The sequence below is a fragment of the Barbus barbus genome, assembly GCF_936440315.1.
Source record: "Barbus barbus genome assembly, chromosome: 29".
Taxonomy (NCBI): domain Eukaryota; kingdom Metazoa; phylum Chordata; class Actinopteri; order Cypriniformes; family Cyprinidae; genus Barbus; species Barbus barbus.
The window spans coordinates 4,201,194-4,217,439 of NC_136757.1; the positions used below are offsets into that span (position 1 = coordinate 4,201,194).

Sequence of the window (16,246 nt, forward strand, 5' to 3'; positions counted from 1 at the left end):
TATAGTGAGTTTAGAATGAGTGTGTCAGGTTACTGACTCCTCCTCCTCCTCCTCTCGTGTGTGTGTGTGGCACTTAGTTTGCAAAGGTACTTAGCAATTTGTTTCCATTCATGACTCATTACTCATTCTTGTTAATTGCAAAATGCTCTGAAGTTTTACATTTTTATTGAAAATATTGCAGAATATGAATGTAACAGCTAAATAAATTCTTGTTTAAAACTGATGTTTGAATGCAGAGAGCTTAAAAGCACCCAGATACTGTATGTAATGGATTCTTACACATATATAGAGAAAACAAGATACTCCTTTTTAAAAAGCAAACTGCACCAATGAGTAATGCTAAAGAGAAAAAAATCACATCTGAACATGTTTAATAACCATGCTTAAGCACATGCCTGTTCAAGCAAAAACTAGGTCAAGTTCATAGCGTTGGCTTCCTTCCAACAAGTGTGATGTTTCATGTGACGGGAGATGGGACGATGCATGTAGATTCGAATGTGTGCAGCTGTTGAAGTAACTTTAACCCTTCAGGTTTAACGTAAGCGCACCAATCCGTCACCATTATCAACCCCAGTGCGTCCAACAGAGGCATGGACTTTGAGATATAGGTGAACTCCAAATATAAATGTTATGTGAGTCACATGCAAACAAATAATTCAGCAATGATATAAAACGTGGACATGTTAGCACAGGGGGATGAGAGCATGTTTATTCAGCTTTCTATTGCCAGCAGAACAAAAAAGGTCAGACCGGTTTTAAAAAGAAAAGATTCAAATGGTTACAATAGTAATCACAAATCACTCCTCTATTATCAATTCATACATGACTGTAGAAAACTATTAACATGGAATCTCACAAAACCTCTCTGGGTTCAGGATGATTTTTTTTCATTATATATAAACTTTCACTCCCAATTCGCATTACTAAAACATGTTTTAATTGTAAATTATTTACTTATCATGGTAGTATTTATTTATTTTTACAGTAATGAGATGCATGAAAGTAATGAGAATTTAGAGTGAAAATGTTCCTGTCAGGAAAATAGGAAATGTTTCATAATTGTTAAAGGGACAGTTCACCCAAAAATGAATCATCAGCATTTACTCAACTCATGTTGTTCCAAATTCATAAAACTTGTGCATTTTATTTTTCCATCAGTTGAAAGTCAATGCACGCAAAACTTTCAAACTTAAGTACATAAATACACTGTACAAAAAAAATATTTTAATGAATCACGCATTTTACTCTGTTTCGGCGCATTAAACATGCATGTTTGAGCTTCTGTTTGCTACATTTGATCTACGCACATAGATGTAAATTACATGTAAAAAAACCTAAAAATTAAATCTGTTCATCACACCTCAAAAGACTTTGATTGCACCTTTTTAGTTACAATGTCTTTTATGCAATTTTGGAAGCTTAAAAATTTTGGTTGCATGGAATTTCAATGGAACAACAACAACGAGAGAACATTAAAAATGGCTTCATTTATGTTCTGAAGATAAATGTAAGCCATATGGGTTGGAACAATGAACATTTTCGTTTTTGGGTGAGCTATCCCAATTGTTTTCTTGACTTTGGAGGAAAATATGACCTGTTTGGCATAGGATGTGACATGTTTTTATAGGATACACGAGTAAAATACAGTAGCCATATACTGTATTTTGTGTCCACACGTTTGACCAGCTTACATTAGTTCCTTGCTTTGACAAGCATATATGGAACGTATCCAAAATACGTCTATAAATAGCTAAAAAACGTAGGCTAAAAATATAAGAAAATGGCACCCAAAACTGCAAACATAAGTCCCTTTAAAGAACTCAAATCATCTTCTGTAGTGCTACATTTGTCATGATTGTTTCCCCTATACATTGGGAGTAATGACGAATTAAGCTCTGAAATGGACTAAAACACTGTCGTTACAGTAAAGTACCCAGTATGTGCGTGTGCGTCCAGACGTCTCAATAGCAGCGCAGGCAAACTTTGCGAGTTCTGTGATGCTAAGATTCACTTCCCTCCTCCTGAGTTTGTTGAGGGGAGTCCAGGAGCGTGAACATGTCTTCGATCACCTGCCACAGGCAGCTGTCGAGCGGGAAGTCGTTGTCCACGAGGTTGACGAGGAAGTAGTTGTCATGGATGTACTGAATGATCATGCGCGATGGCGACTCGTCCTCGTACAGCTTCGCCCACTGCTCAATCCACAGCGCAAAAGCCTCATCCTGTGGGAACAGACAGAACTGAGCTATGTCTGGAGTCTAGTTTATCTTTTACCATCACTAGCCATGTTTTCATCACCCTGTTTTAATGCACATTTTGAAGTATCGCACAAGAAACGAGTGATGGAAACACCAAATTTCAAATAAAAATCCCTTAATATTCAAAAAACTTTTCACGCTCGCTTGAGGTGGTTTTTCACTTGTGCGAAAAAAGGGTTAATGCGAATAATGGGAGATGGAAATGCATTTTGCGAATAAATTCCTCCAAGCGCATAAAAAAAGTCATGTAGCATCTCAAATGTTGTTATGGTCATTCGAAAATGCCCGAGCAAAGTCATAAAGGTATTTCTGTATAATTCCCAAACAGCAGCATCCACTTCTGAATGCAATGACCGCATTCATTGTGTTTCGTCTTATTTATTATATATGAAAATTATTATATTCAGTAGCTTCTCCTACTTTTCTTAGTGATTTATTGATATATATTTGAAGTGACTATTTTGTTTGACTCGGTGCTTATTCGCACATGTTTTATGCAATATTCCAATTTTGCGCATAAGTTAAATTCACAACTTTGGATGGAAACCCAGCTACTGAGACAATAACAGTGGGTGTAAGAGTGCCAGTGGGACAGAGTACAAATGTGAGGTCAATAAGGACTTTGGAAGTGTCACACGTGGATGTATGTGCAAGCTGTTTAAACACAACCTAAGAACTTTTCATTGCTTAGTGGCTGCTAGGTGGAAAAAGCATCACCTTCCAATACATAAAGCTGACTGGATCCACGACGGTGGGCTGAATGATCTCTCTGCCGGGGAATATGCCCCATGTCACAGCGTTGGGCTGCATATCATGGGCATTTGTAGTATTCCTGCCCTAAAAAAGAAATTATTTCATAATGTCAACATAAAAACTGGAGATTACGTGATGTAATCTTGCTCTTGAACTGGTGTTTACCTGAACGTTGACTATATGGTAGTTCACACGAGGTTCATATTTCTTCAGCACTTGCAGAAGTGCAGTAACATTTTCGCTGGATGTGAAAAACTCCAGGTAAGCCTGTTGATTTCAAAAGGTAAAAATAAAGATGCTGAAGGAATAATTTCCAAAAGTAAGCCAATATAGCCCAAAATAAACCAGCAAATGACCAAGTGCACAGTTCCCACGGTATCACAAGAATAACTAGATCTGATATACTCTATGAATTTACTGACAGCATCATATTAGCAGTTTTTAGCATCATTAATATACTATTATAGTTTGTTTTGTACATTTTCTGTTTTCATTTAATTTTTTTAAATAGTTTTTAAGTTTTAGTTTGACTTTATTTTTATTTTAGGAAATTAAAAATGTTTCCTTGGCAACTAGCTGAGAAAGTTTTTTTAATATGTTGTTTCAGTTACATATAATTTGTTGTAGTTAACCAAAATTACTAAATTCTTTCAGCATTTATTTACCATCATGTCGTTCCAAACCTGTATGACTGGAACACAAAAGATTATCATAGTTGCTGTCCAAAAAGGACAAGAGAAATAAAATTAGTCCATTTGATTTCTTTCTGAAAGTCCACTGAAGTCATATGATAGCTTTCTGTGAAGGAATCAAATTAAATGAATGCATATTCAAAACTGGTGCATCGCATGTTTGATCAGTGACAAACATCTTTGCTTCTTTTAGGTCACAGGAGTGACGGTTCGTTTAGTATTTATTGATCATTTGAATTTGTTTTTATTTTCAGAATTTGTTTCTTTAATTTTAATTTTACCCAACATTATAACCCTCCCCCCGATTTTTAGTTATTTTATAACTTAAACATACTAACTGAATTAATACATTATTTTATTCTTATTACAGTTAGTTTATTTTATTGCAAGTAACAAGAACATTACTTTATAGTTTTAGTTAATTATACCATGAAAGAGTGATAACCATGAAACGTTTATGTTTTTGTCTAGAATTAAACGCAGAGCATGAGATTTTAAAGCTTTGAATTTTATAGCGGAAAGGATGATTTTCAGCATTAAAGGTCATTGCACACTGATTCTCTCGTTGTCGATCACGTTTAAACACTGCCTCCGAAACTTTCGTCCGTCATAAAAAAATTCGGATTAGGTTTGATTTTCTGTGTTTTCGCATCCGTAACATACATTTTAATAGGAAAGGATGGCGAATACGAAAAAACACGTGAAAATTTCAGACTCAGTGTGCAATGATCTTAAGACTTAAATTTCAATCAAGTAGTGGTCGACCGATATTGTTTTTTTTGACAGCCGATGCCGATATCTTGGAAAGCAGGGTGGCCGATGGCTGATATAAAGCCGATATAATTTGATTCATTTTTAAGAATAATTTTTTCTTAAAAAATATTGTTTGAAAAATGCCAAATATCGGCCTTGGCGATATATCGGTCGTCCACTAATCAGAAGACTTGGAATACAACACACGTCATACAGACTACCTTTATGGTAATGTTTTGAGCTCAACAAATCCAGTCTCCTTTTCCCTTTCATTGTATGAAAAAAGCAGTTTGCTCATTCTTGCAATCATCTTAATTTACATCGCATGACATTTAAGATGCCTGAATTTTCATTTTCGAGTGATCTAGGCTTACAGCCTTGAATATGTTTGTGTTGACCTTTTGAAAGACGTATCCCCCCGGAGGGCCCCAGCCCACAATGGGGTCGGATGAGGGTTTGCCGTTAATGTTTGGTTGAGAGTTAATGGTCAGAACCCCTCTGCGGTTCACCTTCTCCAACTCATCCTTCAGCAGGTTGGTCTCCGAAGCCAGAGGATCGTCGTTCCATGGCAGACACATGACCTACGGAAAGCAGAAGGATAGCAATCATACATGCAAAAAGTAGTGTTTATATATAATTTAAGACACAGAGAACTTGAATATTGATGACATGATTGGGGCGGTATAATCAAAATATCATTGTTGAGTCAATTTTGTTGGTATTCAAACAAAAAGTGGATCATATATTAAACAACTATGCGGAAATGACTTTTTTGAAACACAAATTGTCATAATTTACAAGTTCTAAACCTGTATGAATCTCTGCCCCCTTTGAATTCCTTAATTTTTTTTCCAATACCGTGGAAGTGTAACTGTACGGTTACCAACACATTCTTAAAAAAGTATATATTTTTGTGTGTTCAGCAGAGAAAATAAATGAATACAGGTTTGGAACAACTTGAAGGTGAGTAAATGAGTATGAATGAATGAGTCACGTATGCTGATAAACAGACCTCTGCACATCAGTTGAATTCAACATTAATGTACAAAATGTGCCTAGTTGTAACATTATTTGGCAACCGCAAACAATTAACTTCCTTTGTGTTGTTCCAAACAACACCCCTTCATAACAAGTTCTTCCTCGTCTTGACTTGTTTGGGTCAGGTTGTGCTCTATATTTGTGTATTACTCGATGTTCCTTCACATGAATCAGTTGTGCCTACATAAATACACCTACCACAGTGTAGCAGAAGTCTGATACTTATACTGGCTGTACGACTCTACCTTGTGTCCATTGCGGTTGGTTTGGCCGGTGATGTAGTCGGTGAAGACTTCATAAACACTCTCCTCGTTCATTAGTTCCTCGCCCCACATCTGCAGGAGGGCCTCTTTGGGAGATTTACTCTTCAGGTAGAACAGGTAGTAGTCTGTCAGCTCGCCAAAGGCTGGTGAGGAGGAGTTACCCCTGACAAGATGGCAGACATGTTAATCCACTTTTTTGGCCTCAACATCTTGGACCACACACACAAAAGTTCAGAAAAGAAAAATTTCAATGCATGTACCATCTTCCGTTGGGAAAGTCATCCCAGTCTTGCGTTCTGTAGATGTAGCTTTTGGGTCGGGAAGCCCAGAAGATTGGCCTGACGTCTTCTACCTTACGCTTCGGATGAGCGCTGATGGCCCAGGGCAGAGGTCGCCTAAAGGTAACAAGATTAATGCAAAGAGGTGACTCTCATGAAGCCTGATTTTATTGGATATTAGTGTCTTATAATATATAATTTGCTGGTCCTACTATATTAGAGCCATATGATTTTTTTATTATTATTTAAATTAATTAACTTATTCAATCATTCATTAATTTATTTGTTTGATTCCATTTTTCCATTTGTACTTGTTTTCTGTTTAAATTGTTAAATACATTTTTTATTTTTGTAATTAAAAAGCATGTCTGTTTAACTAAATCAAATTATATTTTTATGGCCCTATACATATTCATGTTTAAATAGCAGTCTTTTTGTGATTTATTCACAGACATTTGTCCACATTGAGATATATGATACAGTGCTACTTTTTGACTTATTCGCCCAAAATTTGCAAAATTCCATTTTGATGTCTGGATTTCCAAAACAGAAATCATAGGGCCCTATTATATAAAAACAATTCAGAACTTGAGGCCCCAGTTACAGTGGTTTGTTCTGTTAGAAAGAACAGGAGCAGTTTATCGCTTTCTCAGAAAGTCACTCACCGGGGATCCTCTGCCCATAAGCCCAGCTGTCTGAGCACTTCCATGGTGGCCACCTCTCTGTTGAGCGTGTAAAAGTGCAGGCCCGGGACCTCTCCACTGGCCAGAAGAACCTTACACATCTCCACCGCCTGCTGGATGCCGTAGCTGCGAATAGCAGCGTCATTTTCCTTAATGGGCTCAATGACCTGCTTGATCTCCTCCGGCACTTCCAGTTTGGAGAGTTTGACCAGCTGACGGAGTGAGTGATACCCCTGTGCAAACAATGGAGATTCAAACTTTGAAGAATAAAAAAAAAGAGAATCAATATGAAGTTTTCTGAAATCAAATCAAAGAGTAATTCACTGACATCTAAACCTCCTCCATAATATTTTCTAGAATGTTTTTTTTTGTACAGTGGTGGCCAAAATGATTAGATTAGGCACTTGTGTAAAAATGAGAATGCTGTAAAAAATAAAGGTCATAAATAGATTTTCTTTATCAATTTACTTCTATTAACTAAATTAAATCAACATATGGTGTGAGCATCCTTTTGCCTTCGGTGCACTTGCGCATAGTTTCTCAGGAAGCTTTGCAGGTAGGTTTCTTGAAGCGTCTTCTGCCAATTAAAACATGGCTCACTTATGACTAATTAAGTTCAACAGAGAGTAAAATGTAAATGATTGCTTAAATTTCAACCTGAGGTTTCTCACACGAGGCTACTGTATGACTTTAGAACAGGGATGTCAAAAGGGGCACCGTGTAATTGTATGTACGTATGTATTTATATGTCTTTATATCATCTGTGGAAATTGTAGGACCGCTAAATATTCGTCCAATCATATTTCTCCAGTATATTAACGCATATATTTGCATACGTCTGCACACACTGTTCACGCACACGATACGTCATCAGCGCCTTTCATTGCGCTATTGCAGACTGAGTGAGAAAGGAAGGTGTTATTGTAATATTACGCGTTTGTACTGTAAAGTTTTCTCACGGGAGGAATGAGACATGAGGTAATCTGACAGCTTTGCATTCAATCCTCCACAAACGCCGTAATCACTTACCTAATTTTTGTTCATGGTCAAAAATGAATCATTTTCAGGTAAAAGAAATCCTTCTCCAGGCCAAAATGACCAAAACACAACCTATGGGTCAAAAACTACGATGCTGGCTTACAGATAACCAGTAGTTTGTATTAGATAACCAGTAGTCTCGTCCGATAACACTACTCTGTATGACCTTTGTTTGTATTAAAATGTAGTGCAATAAATGCATTAATCACACCATTGCATAAATTCCAAGACAATCCATTATGACATTTGATAAGGTGCATTAAGTGTGGACTTTAATTGGTCTTTTGCAATGACATGACAGCATATGACCAGTGTTTGGTTGATAAGATAATTGGATGACAACGCTGAGGTGCTGTAATTGGTCAGAGACTGTTCGTGTGTTCGTTTACCTGAATAGGGAAGATTCCCGGGAGAATGGGGCAGGTGATGCCAATGTCCCGACAGTCTTTGACAAATTTGAGGAAGGTTTCTGCCCTGAAGAAGAGCTGGGTGACGATGAAGTGCGCACCGGCATCGACCTTCTCCTTCAGGTGCCTGAGGTCATCTTCGTAGCTCTCCGCCTCTGGGTGGCCCTTGGGGTAACCTATCATTACATTTGTGATGGGTTTGAGCTGGTTAATTTTAGATTTGAGTGCAAAATTACCATGAAACAAACAGATTCTACTTCAATGTAAGTCTATGGGTTTTTTTGTCAACTTGATCATCTACCCGATAATAGCAATTTACTAAACACCATTAACTGCTTGTCTTTCTAATGCTCACCTGCAACACAGATATCAAAGTAGTCATCGAATTCACAGCGAATGTGCTTGACCAGATCTGTAGCATAGTTAAAACCGCCATCTTCCTCCACCCAATCTTCCCCAATAGGATCTGCAGAAAAAAGGACAATAAGATTCGCTCATGATGCACGATGATGGCGGACGAATGGACGAAATGCTGATTTTAATGCATATACTTAAATTTTATTTAGTATTAAAAAGTATCAATAGTTCAAATGTAGTTTGAAATTCAATCCATTTAAAAACAGACTATTTTACATATATTACAGTAAAACTCTAGCTGCCATTCACAAGTGTTTAAAGTCAGTCACTTATGAGGAACCCTGACTATTAGGATGCTGCCTTAGAAGGGTTTGAAATAAAGCTTGTTTGTTTTTGTAAAATGTGTGGTTTGGACCAAAGTAACAGATTTCAGATCAGTCACTGTTCATACCTCCTCTCAAGGCCATGATATTCTTTAGGCCTAGCCGCTTGGCTTTATTTAAATGGGCTGTTATTTTCTCCTTTGTCTGATTGCAGCATGTCAAATGCAGGACGCTCTCCAGGCCGCAGTAATTGACCGCTGTGCTTGCGATCATCATGGAAGACGTTTCTTTATCTGAGCCCGGATCTCCAGCCGGATGCCAAGTGATGTCAATGAAGAGAGGACCTCCAGAACCCATCCGGTCAAATCTAACACACAAAGAACAAAAAGACCGTTCATGCAAAAAAACAAATACCGTTCATTTTTGCACAACAGTAATGAGAATTTACCTAATTTTCAAATGTGTCACAAGGCAAAAATAATATACGGAGGTTGGACAAAATAACGTGAACACCTGAGAAATAGGCAATGTTACTTTTTTAAGGTATTTTACCTCCATTTGCCTTTAATTCAGCTTCCAACCTTCTTAGAATAGATTCATACAGCTTTTAAAGGTAGGGTAGGTGATTTCGGAGAGGCTAGCAATAACAAGCTAGCTTTAAAAGCATAAGATCCCACCCTCCTTGCAAATCACTCTCCAAAGCCACGCCTCCTCCAAAGCACATGACTGCGCTCAGGCAACACGATGAGAAACGACGCCAACGGTGAGAAAACATTACAGTAAAATAGCACATAATATTACAATAATAACGCCTTCCATTCTTGCTCAGTCTGCATCTGCAATAGCGTAATGAACGTGCTGATGCGTCAATCATATTCAATGCTTCAACTATCCATGCTTTATGATCATGGCACCATCTTTTTTTGCATTTTAGCATTGATGCTTGTGATTAAAGTTTTAGCAATCTATCTCTTCCATGGATATTGGCTTTGTGAAATTCTCTGTGTCTGTGGTTGGTTTTTGAGGAAATAGTGTCATCAAGGTTAATGGTTGCTGCAAATTGAGGTTTGCTGTCACTTTTGCTGCAGTACTTCTGCTCTGTTTTGGTTTTCACCCAAGATAAGTAACTCAGAACAGGGATGTCAATCTTAGCCCCTGGATAGCCACAGTCCTACAGAGTTTAGTTCCAACCTGCTCCAACACCATACCTGTAGCTTTGAAATAATCCTGAAGGACTTGACTAGCTGGATCTGGTGCATTTAATTAAGGCTAAATCTAAAGTTGCCAGGGCCGTGGCCCTCCAGAAGCTCAGTTTGACAAACTCACATAGACAACATAGATGAAAAGATAAAAAAAAGAATCACAACTGTGCGTGTTTGTTTGTTTTTATTGTAACCCAGCGGTTCCCAATCCCAGTCTCTCTTAGTTAACACACCTGATTCAGAGAACCAGCTCGTTAGAGGAGAGCTACATGCATGAAATGTGTTCCGATTGATATGATCCCTACTCCCTGAGCAGGGAAATCCGCTGAAGTTTACTTCACTTCGGAAAATTCATTCATGGATTTGCACTGCGCCGCTGCCTACAGCGTCTTCACACACAGATGAGTGTGACATATACCTCTATAAATAAATAGAATTGAAATTCATGTCTCGCACAATGGAACATATACACTCGTTTCGAACTGGAATCATGGCGAAATATCAAGTGATGTCCACTTCGCAGGGCACTTACGGTCTAATAGAACAAACCTTGTTTTGCATGTTTGTCACACTTTAATGTTTCAGATCATCAAACAAATTTAAATATTAATCAAAGATAACACAAGTAAACACAACATGCCGTTTTTGAATTAAGTTTTTTATTATGAAGGGAAAACAAAATCCAAACCCACATGGCCCTGTGTGAAAAAGTGCTTGCCCCCTAAAGCTAATAACTGGTTGGGCCACCCTTAGCAGCAGCAACTGCAATCAAGCGTTTTCGATAACTTGCAATGAGTCTGTTACAGCGCTGTGGAGGAATTTTGGCCCACTCATCTTGGCAGAATTGTTGTAATTCAGCCACATTGGAGGGTTTTCGAGCACGAACCGCCTTTTTAAGGTCATGCCACAGCATCTCAACCATAGGCGGAGTTTCAAATTTTTGCCGTGGGGGGGCACCTACCAGTAGACATGAGCTCTGATATATAAATGCATCTATATAAATGCATCATTCATTCATTCATTACCTAATGTAGAAGAATCCGCCTCTTTTTCCGATTTGCATAGATGTCCACGATCTTCTCTCCTGATAAATTTGTAGTCAAATCGTTTTCTATGTGCAGTATGGAAAGATCGGAAAATCTGTCCTGAGACATCGCAGATTGGAGCCAGTTTCTGATTCTTCTCATCACTGAGAAACTTCTTTCTGATGCAGCAGAGCTAACGGGCAGTGTGAGAGCAAGCTAAAGTAGTCGCTAAAAGTTTGGATACTGATCCTTCCGCACTTCATTTGTAAGTTTTTCAAGGGTGATCGGCGAAGGGATTGCACATTTAAAAAGGTCCATTTCAGCTGTCACAAGCTGAGGGTGGATCTTAAAGCTTGCATACGTGCTTAGTAAAGGACCGATGCCGTTTTTGTCACAGCTGAACATGGCATCACAGGCCACGCTCAGGGCCATTGCATCAGTTGAGAATCGCCTGTCCAATTCAGCCAGCATAGTGTCTAAAACGGGAAGATATAACTGACATTTAAACGTCTGTGATTCTGATTCCCAGTGCGTCTCACTTTCATCACACTGGCCAAGTGTGGTTGGTACTAAGTACTGCGAAAGCCCGGCAGGTGTTCGTGAGGTTCTTTTTCGTTTTCCTCCAGTTTGAGGGGAACTCTCTGCACCAGAAAAATCCTCACCTTTTCACCTGCATCCACATTGCTTCCCATGAACTCCCGTCTCTGCAACGCTGGAGATGTGTTCTCAGGCTCTTTACTGCTGAGGCTGCATCAGCCATGGTTGTACTTGCACCTTGCAGTCTTTTGTGCGTTACATATACAACTCTGAGAACTTCCTCAAGAATAATTATGGAAGTAATGAAGCGAAGACTTGTCATGTGGTGATACAATCCACTTGCCTCCACAGACCACTTTTCTCCCTCTTCTTCCATCTCTTTCAAACAGCGAATGATGGCATCATATTGTGATTTGACAGCATAAGCACATCTGTATTTGCATGCCCAACGTGTTTCGCATCTCCTTTGGTTTAAGAGCCAGTGTCTTCTGCATCATCAAAAACCTGAAATGGATGCTTGGCTCTGCAAACATAGAGTACAGTTTGTCAATCACATTTAGAGACGTTTTAATGTCTCTGTTCACTGTACACGATTCAGTGAGGACGAGATTCATCTTATATGCCCCCCCCCCCCCCCCCCCCCAACTCCGCCTATGATCTCAATAGGATTCAGGTCAGGACTTTGACTAGGCCACTCCAAAGTCTTCATTTTGTTTTTCTTCAGCCATTCAGAGGTGGATTTGCTGGTGTGTTTTGGATCATTGTCCTGCTGCAGAACCCAAGTTCGCTTCAGCTTGAGGTCACGAACAGATGGCCGGACATTGTCCTTCAGGATTTTTTGGTAGACAGCTGAAATCATGGTTCATTTATCACAGCAAGTCTTCCAGGTCCTGAAGCAGCTAAACAGCCCCAGACCATCACACTACCACCACCATATTTTACTGTTGGTATGATCTTCTTTTTCTGAAATGCTGTGTTACTTTTACGCCAGATGTAATGGGACACACACCTTCCAAAAAGTTCAACTTTTGTCTCGTCAGTCCACAGAGTATTTTCCCAAAAGTCTTGGGGATCATCAAGATGTTTTCTGGCAAAACTGAGACGAGCCTTTATGTTCTTTTTGCTCAGCAGCGGTTTTCGTACACTTTTCCGCACAGGGCCATGTGGGTTTGGATTTTGTTTTTTGTTTCGGTCTAAAAACTTTCACTAAAAGAGGAGCCCTTTAAATGTGTGTTTTTTTTAAATGTTTATGCCTTTATTTTGGGTAAGTTTCACTACTTATTGTAACATTAAGAGATCGATGTTTAGACTTTTGCATATTATAACATGGAACTTGGATGTGGGAAATAATTGCATTAGATCCAAAAGATAGTTTTAGCAACACAGCGCAGATGCTACAGAACACAGTTAGCTGACTAGCTGGATAAGATTGTGTGCTACGCTAATATATTACTTCACAGGCTTTACTGGCTTGTACCTTTACATCCATAATATTATAAATTGACAGTTTATTGCTGGTCTGTGGTTTTACAGTGCTGTAATTTTTAAAGGTTTCAGTTAATTTTAAGGTGAGCTTAAAGGGTGCACTACTATGAAAATACACAGCTTCAGTGTGACATCAATAAGAAAAAGTATCATTTCATAGATATTGTTAATAATAGTTGTTCATATTAAAATATGTATGAACTTAATACATGACCTAGACTATTTATTCAGCAAAATCTAGTCATTTTTAATAATTATTACATGAAATTTATGAAACATTGCTGCTGCTCCAATTAAGCTCAGTGTGCTCTCTTTAATCTCTTCCATATTAACCATCGACGTAAATACTTCATAAACAGACTTTAAATATTAACTGATGGTTGTCACTTTAAGTTAAGTTAATCAATTTTCTATGGATTCTGTCGACTCAAATCTGCAGACTGGCTCTGATCTTTGGCATCTAGCATCAACTTCTCCAGACTGGAAATCAGTGGAAAATCGTGGCAGAAATCGTGAAGTGTATTCCAGCCTTAAGTTACACAGATAAGACATCCATTTAAAAATAGCTTTCATAATGAGGCTGGTTTCTATGTTCATCCCCATCAATTAAATGTTTTATTGGTTTGTTTTATTTGATTTTTGAATGTGTTACTTAGCTGAACATGGACTAGTCTAGATGTTGCAATGTGCTTAAGCGCACTTCATTATGAATATAGAACTGATCGACTTGAATGCCTTGTTGCTTGATTTTAGTGTTCTGTTGATTTGTGATTGACTTTGTACCTTCAAAAAATATATTTTTATAATTATTCCTTAAAATAAACAAGAATTTTTAATAAAACATGATGTGAGCTTAATGGGAACAGGGGTGTGCTTAAAGGGTACATAAACGTAACCATTAAGCACAGCCAGACTTTTTTAATTTAACGATGTATATCTTAATTGAAATGCTTTTGTCATTTAAAATAAAAGTAAATATTTTTGTGTGAGTGATTAATATTTTATTTTAACAACTTTTTGTACTGAAACCAATATCTTGTGCACTAAAAATGTCTCAATGTAGATTTTGGTGAGCTTAATAGGTACGTTTACCCTACTCCCCCTCAGGTAGTTCCAAAGCTGTATGAATGTCTTTGTCCTGCTGAACACAAAGGAAGATATTCTGAAGAATGTGGGAAACAGAGCAGTTCTGGGGCACCATTGACTTCCATAGTATTATTTTTCCTACCATGGAAGTCAATGGTGCCCCAACACAGCCTGGTTACAAACCTTCTTCAAAATATTTTCCTTGGTGTTCAGCAGAACAAAGACATTCATACAGGTTTGGAACTACCTGAGTACCTGAATATATATATATTTTTGTTGTTGTTGCTGTTTAAATATGTTGCTTTCCTACCTAGAGATAAGATTGACGGCTCCAGACGCTGTGCGAGGTGGGAAGAACTCCAGGGAGAACCAGTGGTCCCCAGACTCAATCCGCCGCTTCATCTTGTCCCGCAGCCGGTCGGTGCGGTCGGCGTCCAGTACCGGCGTCGAGCACCTGGAGCTCTCTTTGGAGCTCTCTCCGCTGTTACTGACCCCGCTGGAGTCGCTCTTAGAGGACTGCCAACCTATGTCCGCTCTTTGGTTCACCATGTTTCCTGTGCCCAGGGTTGAAAATCACCCCACAAAACATTACGCAATATAAACAGATGAAGCTAGACTGACTTTTTTAATGTCACCAGACTCATCTGTGTATTTTTTTTAAATTGCAAACAACTGACATTAAAGGGATAGTTCACCTGAAAATGAAGTCATTAATTACTTATGCACAGGCATCGTGACACTCTCCACAATGGAGGCAGATGGGATGAGGAGGAGAAGAATTGTTGAATAAAGTTGTTATTTTTGTTTTCTTTGCACACAAAAAGTCATTTTACTTCATGAACTTACTGTTGAACCACTGATGTCACATGGACTGTTTTACTGATGTCCTTGCTACGTTTCTGGACATGGGAACATTTCAGTTGTGTTGCTGTCTATGGAGGGTCAGAAAGCTCTTGGATTTCATCAAAATATCTTAATTTGTGTTCTGAAGATGAACGAAGGTCTTGCAGGTTTGGAATGACATGAGGGTGAGTAATTAATGACAGATTGTTTTAGTTTTTTGGGGTGAACTATCCCTTTAATGACACTTGCCTACGTTGAAATTGAAATAATAGTTTAATATTGCACAATGACCTCATAAAAGTCCTAAGTGTGCAGCATTCAGCTATAATCCTGCAAATTAAAACAATTCTTCAGTATGTTTAATTACGTTTTACGTAAAGATGTCAGCAGTCTGATCATATAAAAGGTGCAGATGTAATGCCACAGTAGAAATGTCAGTCCCACTGAATTGTGGGATACATTATCCAGAACAGCATGTTCTCATACTTCAATACATTAATTGTGTAACATTATTTCAATAACATATGTGACTGAAGACATTAGATGATTAGTATATTTTAGTAAATAGCTTTTAACACATTATCATTATAATATTTAATTAAAAGTTTATTACTTGAATATTTATTACTGACAGCTAAAATAATTAGTATTAATTGCTAATCATCCTAATGTCCCTGCATAAAACTGAATATTGCGATCAAGTCTTTTTCGAATATGATAACGACATACACACGTGTTACATCCATAGTTTAGTATTTGTTTAGTAATTGCTGATATTGTTCATAGGAAGCTCATTCGGTTCCGCGTGACTGCACAAGCCCCTTTAATTATCCTAACCGAAACCGAAACCGAAACAGTCACGCCGACCCTGTAATAGTATAAAAACGCCTTTCCTCCATTACCTTCAACCTTTTCCCAATCCTCCAGGAGTTATGAGAGGAGAGTGCTGTCCCAGGGCGGCGCTGTAACCGAGCTTCTGCTGAACAGCGTGTGCGGCGGACAGCATGGACGACAAAGAGGCTGGTGTGCGGTGGGCCACGCCCCCTTCAGGCGGGCCACGCCCCCTCTCGACCAAAGGACCTTCCCATTGGATGCATCGTCTGTCAGCGCGTGTGATGTAAACACACCACATGGACTTCATCAGCGCTGCACAGACTTTTAAAGTGGGGGTATATTTGTTTTATCAGTGTTTTTTTATTAGATGTGACTCAATATAACATTGCCAGTA

General features: G+C 38.4%; 1 protein-coding gene across 1 annotated transcript; it reads right to left on the reverse strand.

Annotated features, from left to right (window-relative positions):
* Positions 1–687: 687 nt before the first annotated feature.
* On the reverse strand, positions 688–16,091 carry LOC306849505 (methylenetetrahydrofolate reductase (NADPH)-like). Its single transcript, XM_079384588.1, has 12 exons — positions 15,921–16,091; positions 14,486–14,729; positions 8,969–9,207; positions 8,516–8,626; positions 8,143–8,336; positions 6,698–6,948; positions 6,015–6,149; positions 5,737–5,917; positions 4,852–5,034; positions 3,174–3,275; positions 2,973–3,092; positions 688–2,219 (listed from the first exon to the last, which is right to left on the reverse strand). Exons 2-12 carry the CDS (start codon positions 14,722–14,724, stop codon positions 2,001–2,003), a joined length of 1,974 nt encoding a protein of 657 aa, XP_079240714.1. The 5' UTR covers positions 14,725–14,729; positions 15,921–16,091; the 3' UTR covers positions 688–2,000.
* Positions 16,092–16,246: the final 155 nt, after the last annotated feature.

Bases quoted from the DNA above. Each gene is read 5' to 3' on its own strand.
- LOC306849505 (XM_079384588.1), bottom strand. From the start codon at position 14,724: ATGGTGAACCAAAGAGCGGACATAGGTTGGCAGTCCTCTAAGAGCGAC. The intron at 8,337-8,515 runs GTGAGCATTAGA...ATGTAATGATAG, and splicing joins CTTTGATATCTGTGTTGCAG to GTTACCCCAAGGGCCACCCA. The intron at 5,918-6,014 runs GTACATGCATTG...CCATCTTGTCAG, and splicing joins GACTTTCCCAACGGAAGATG to GGGTAACTCCTCCTCACCAG.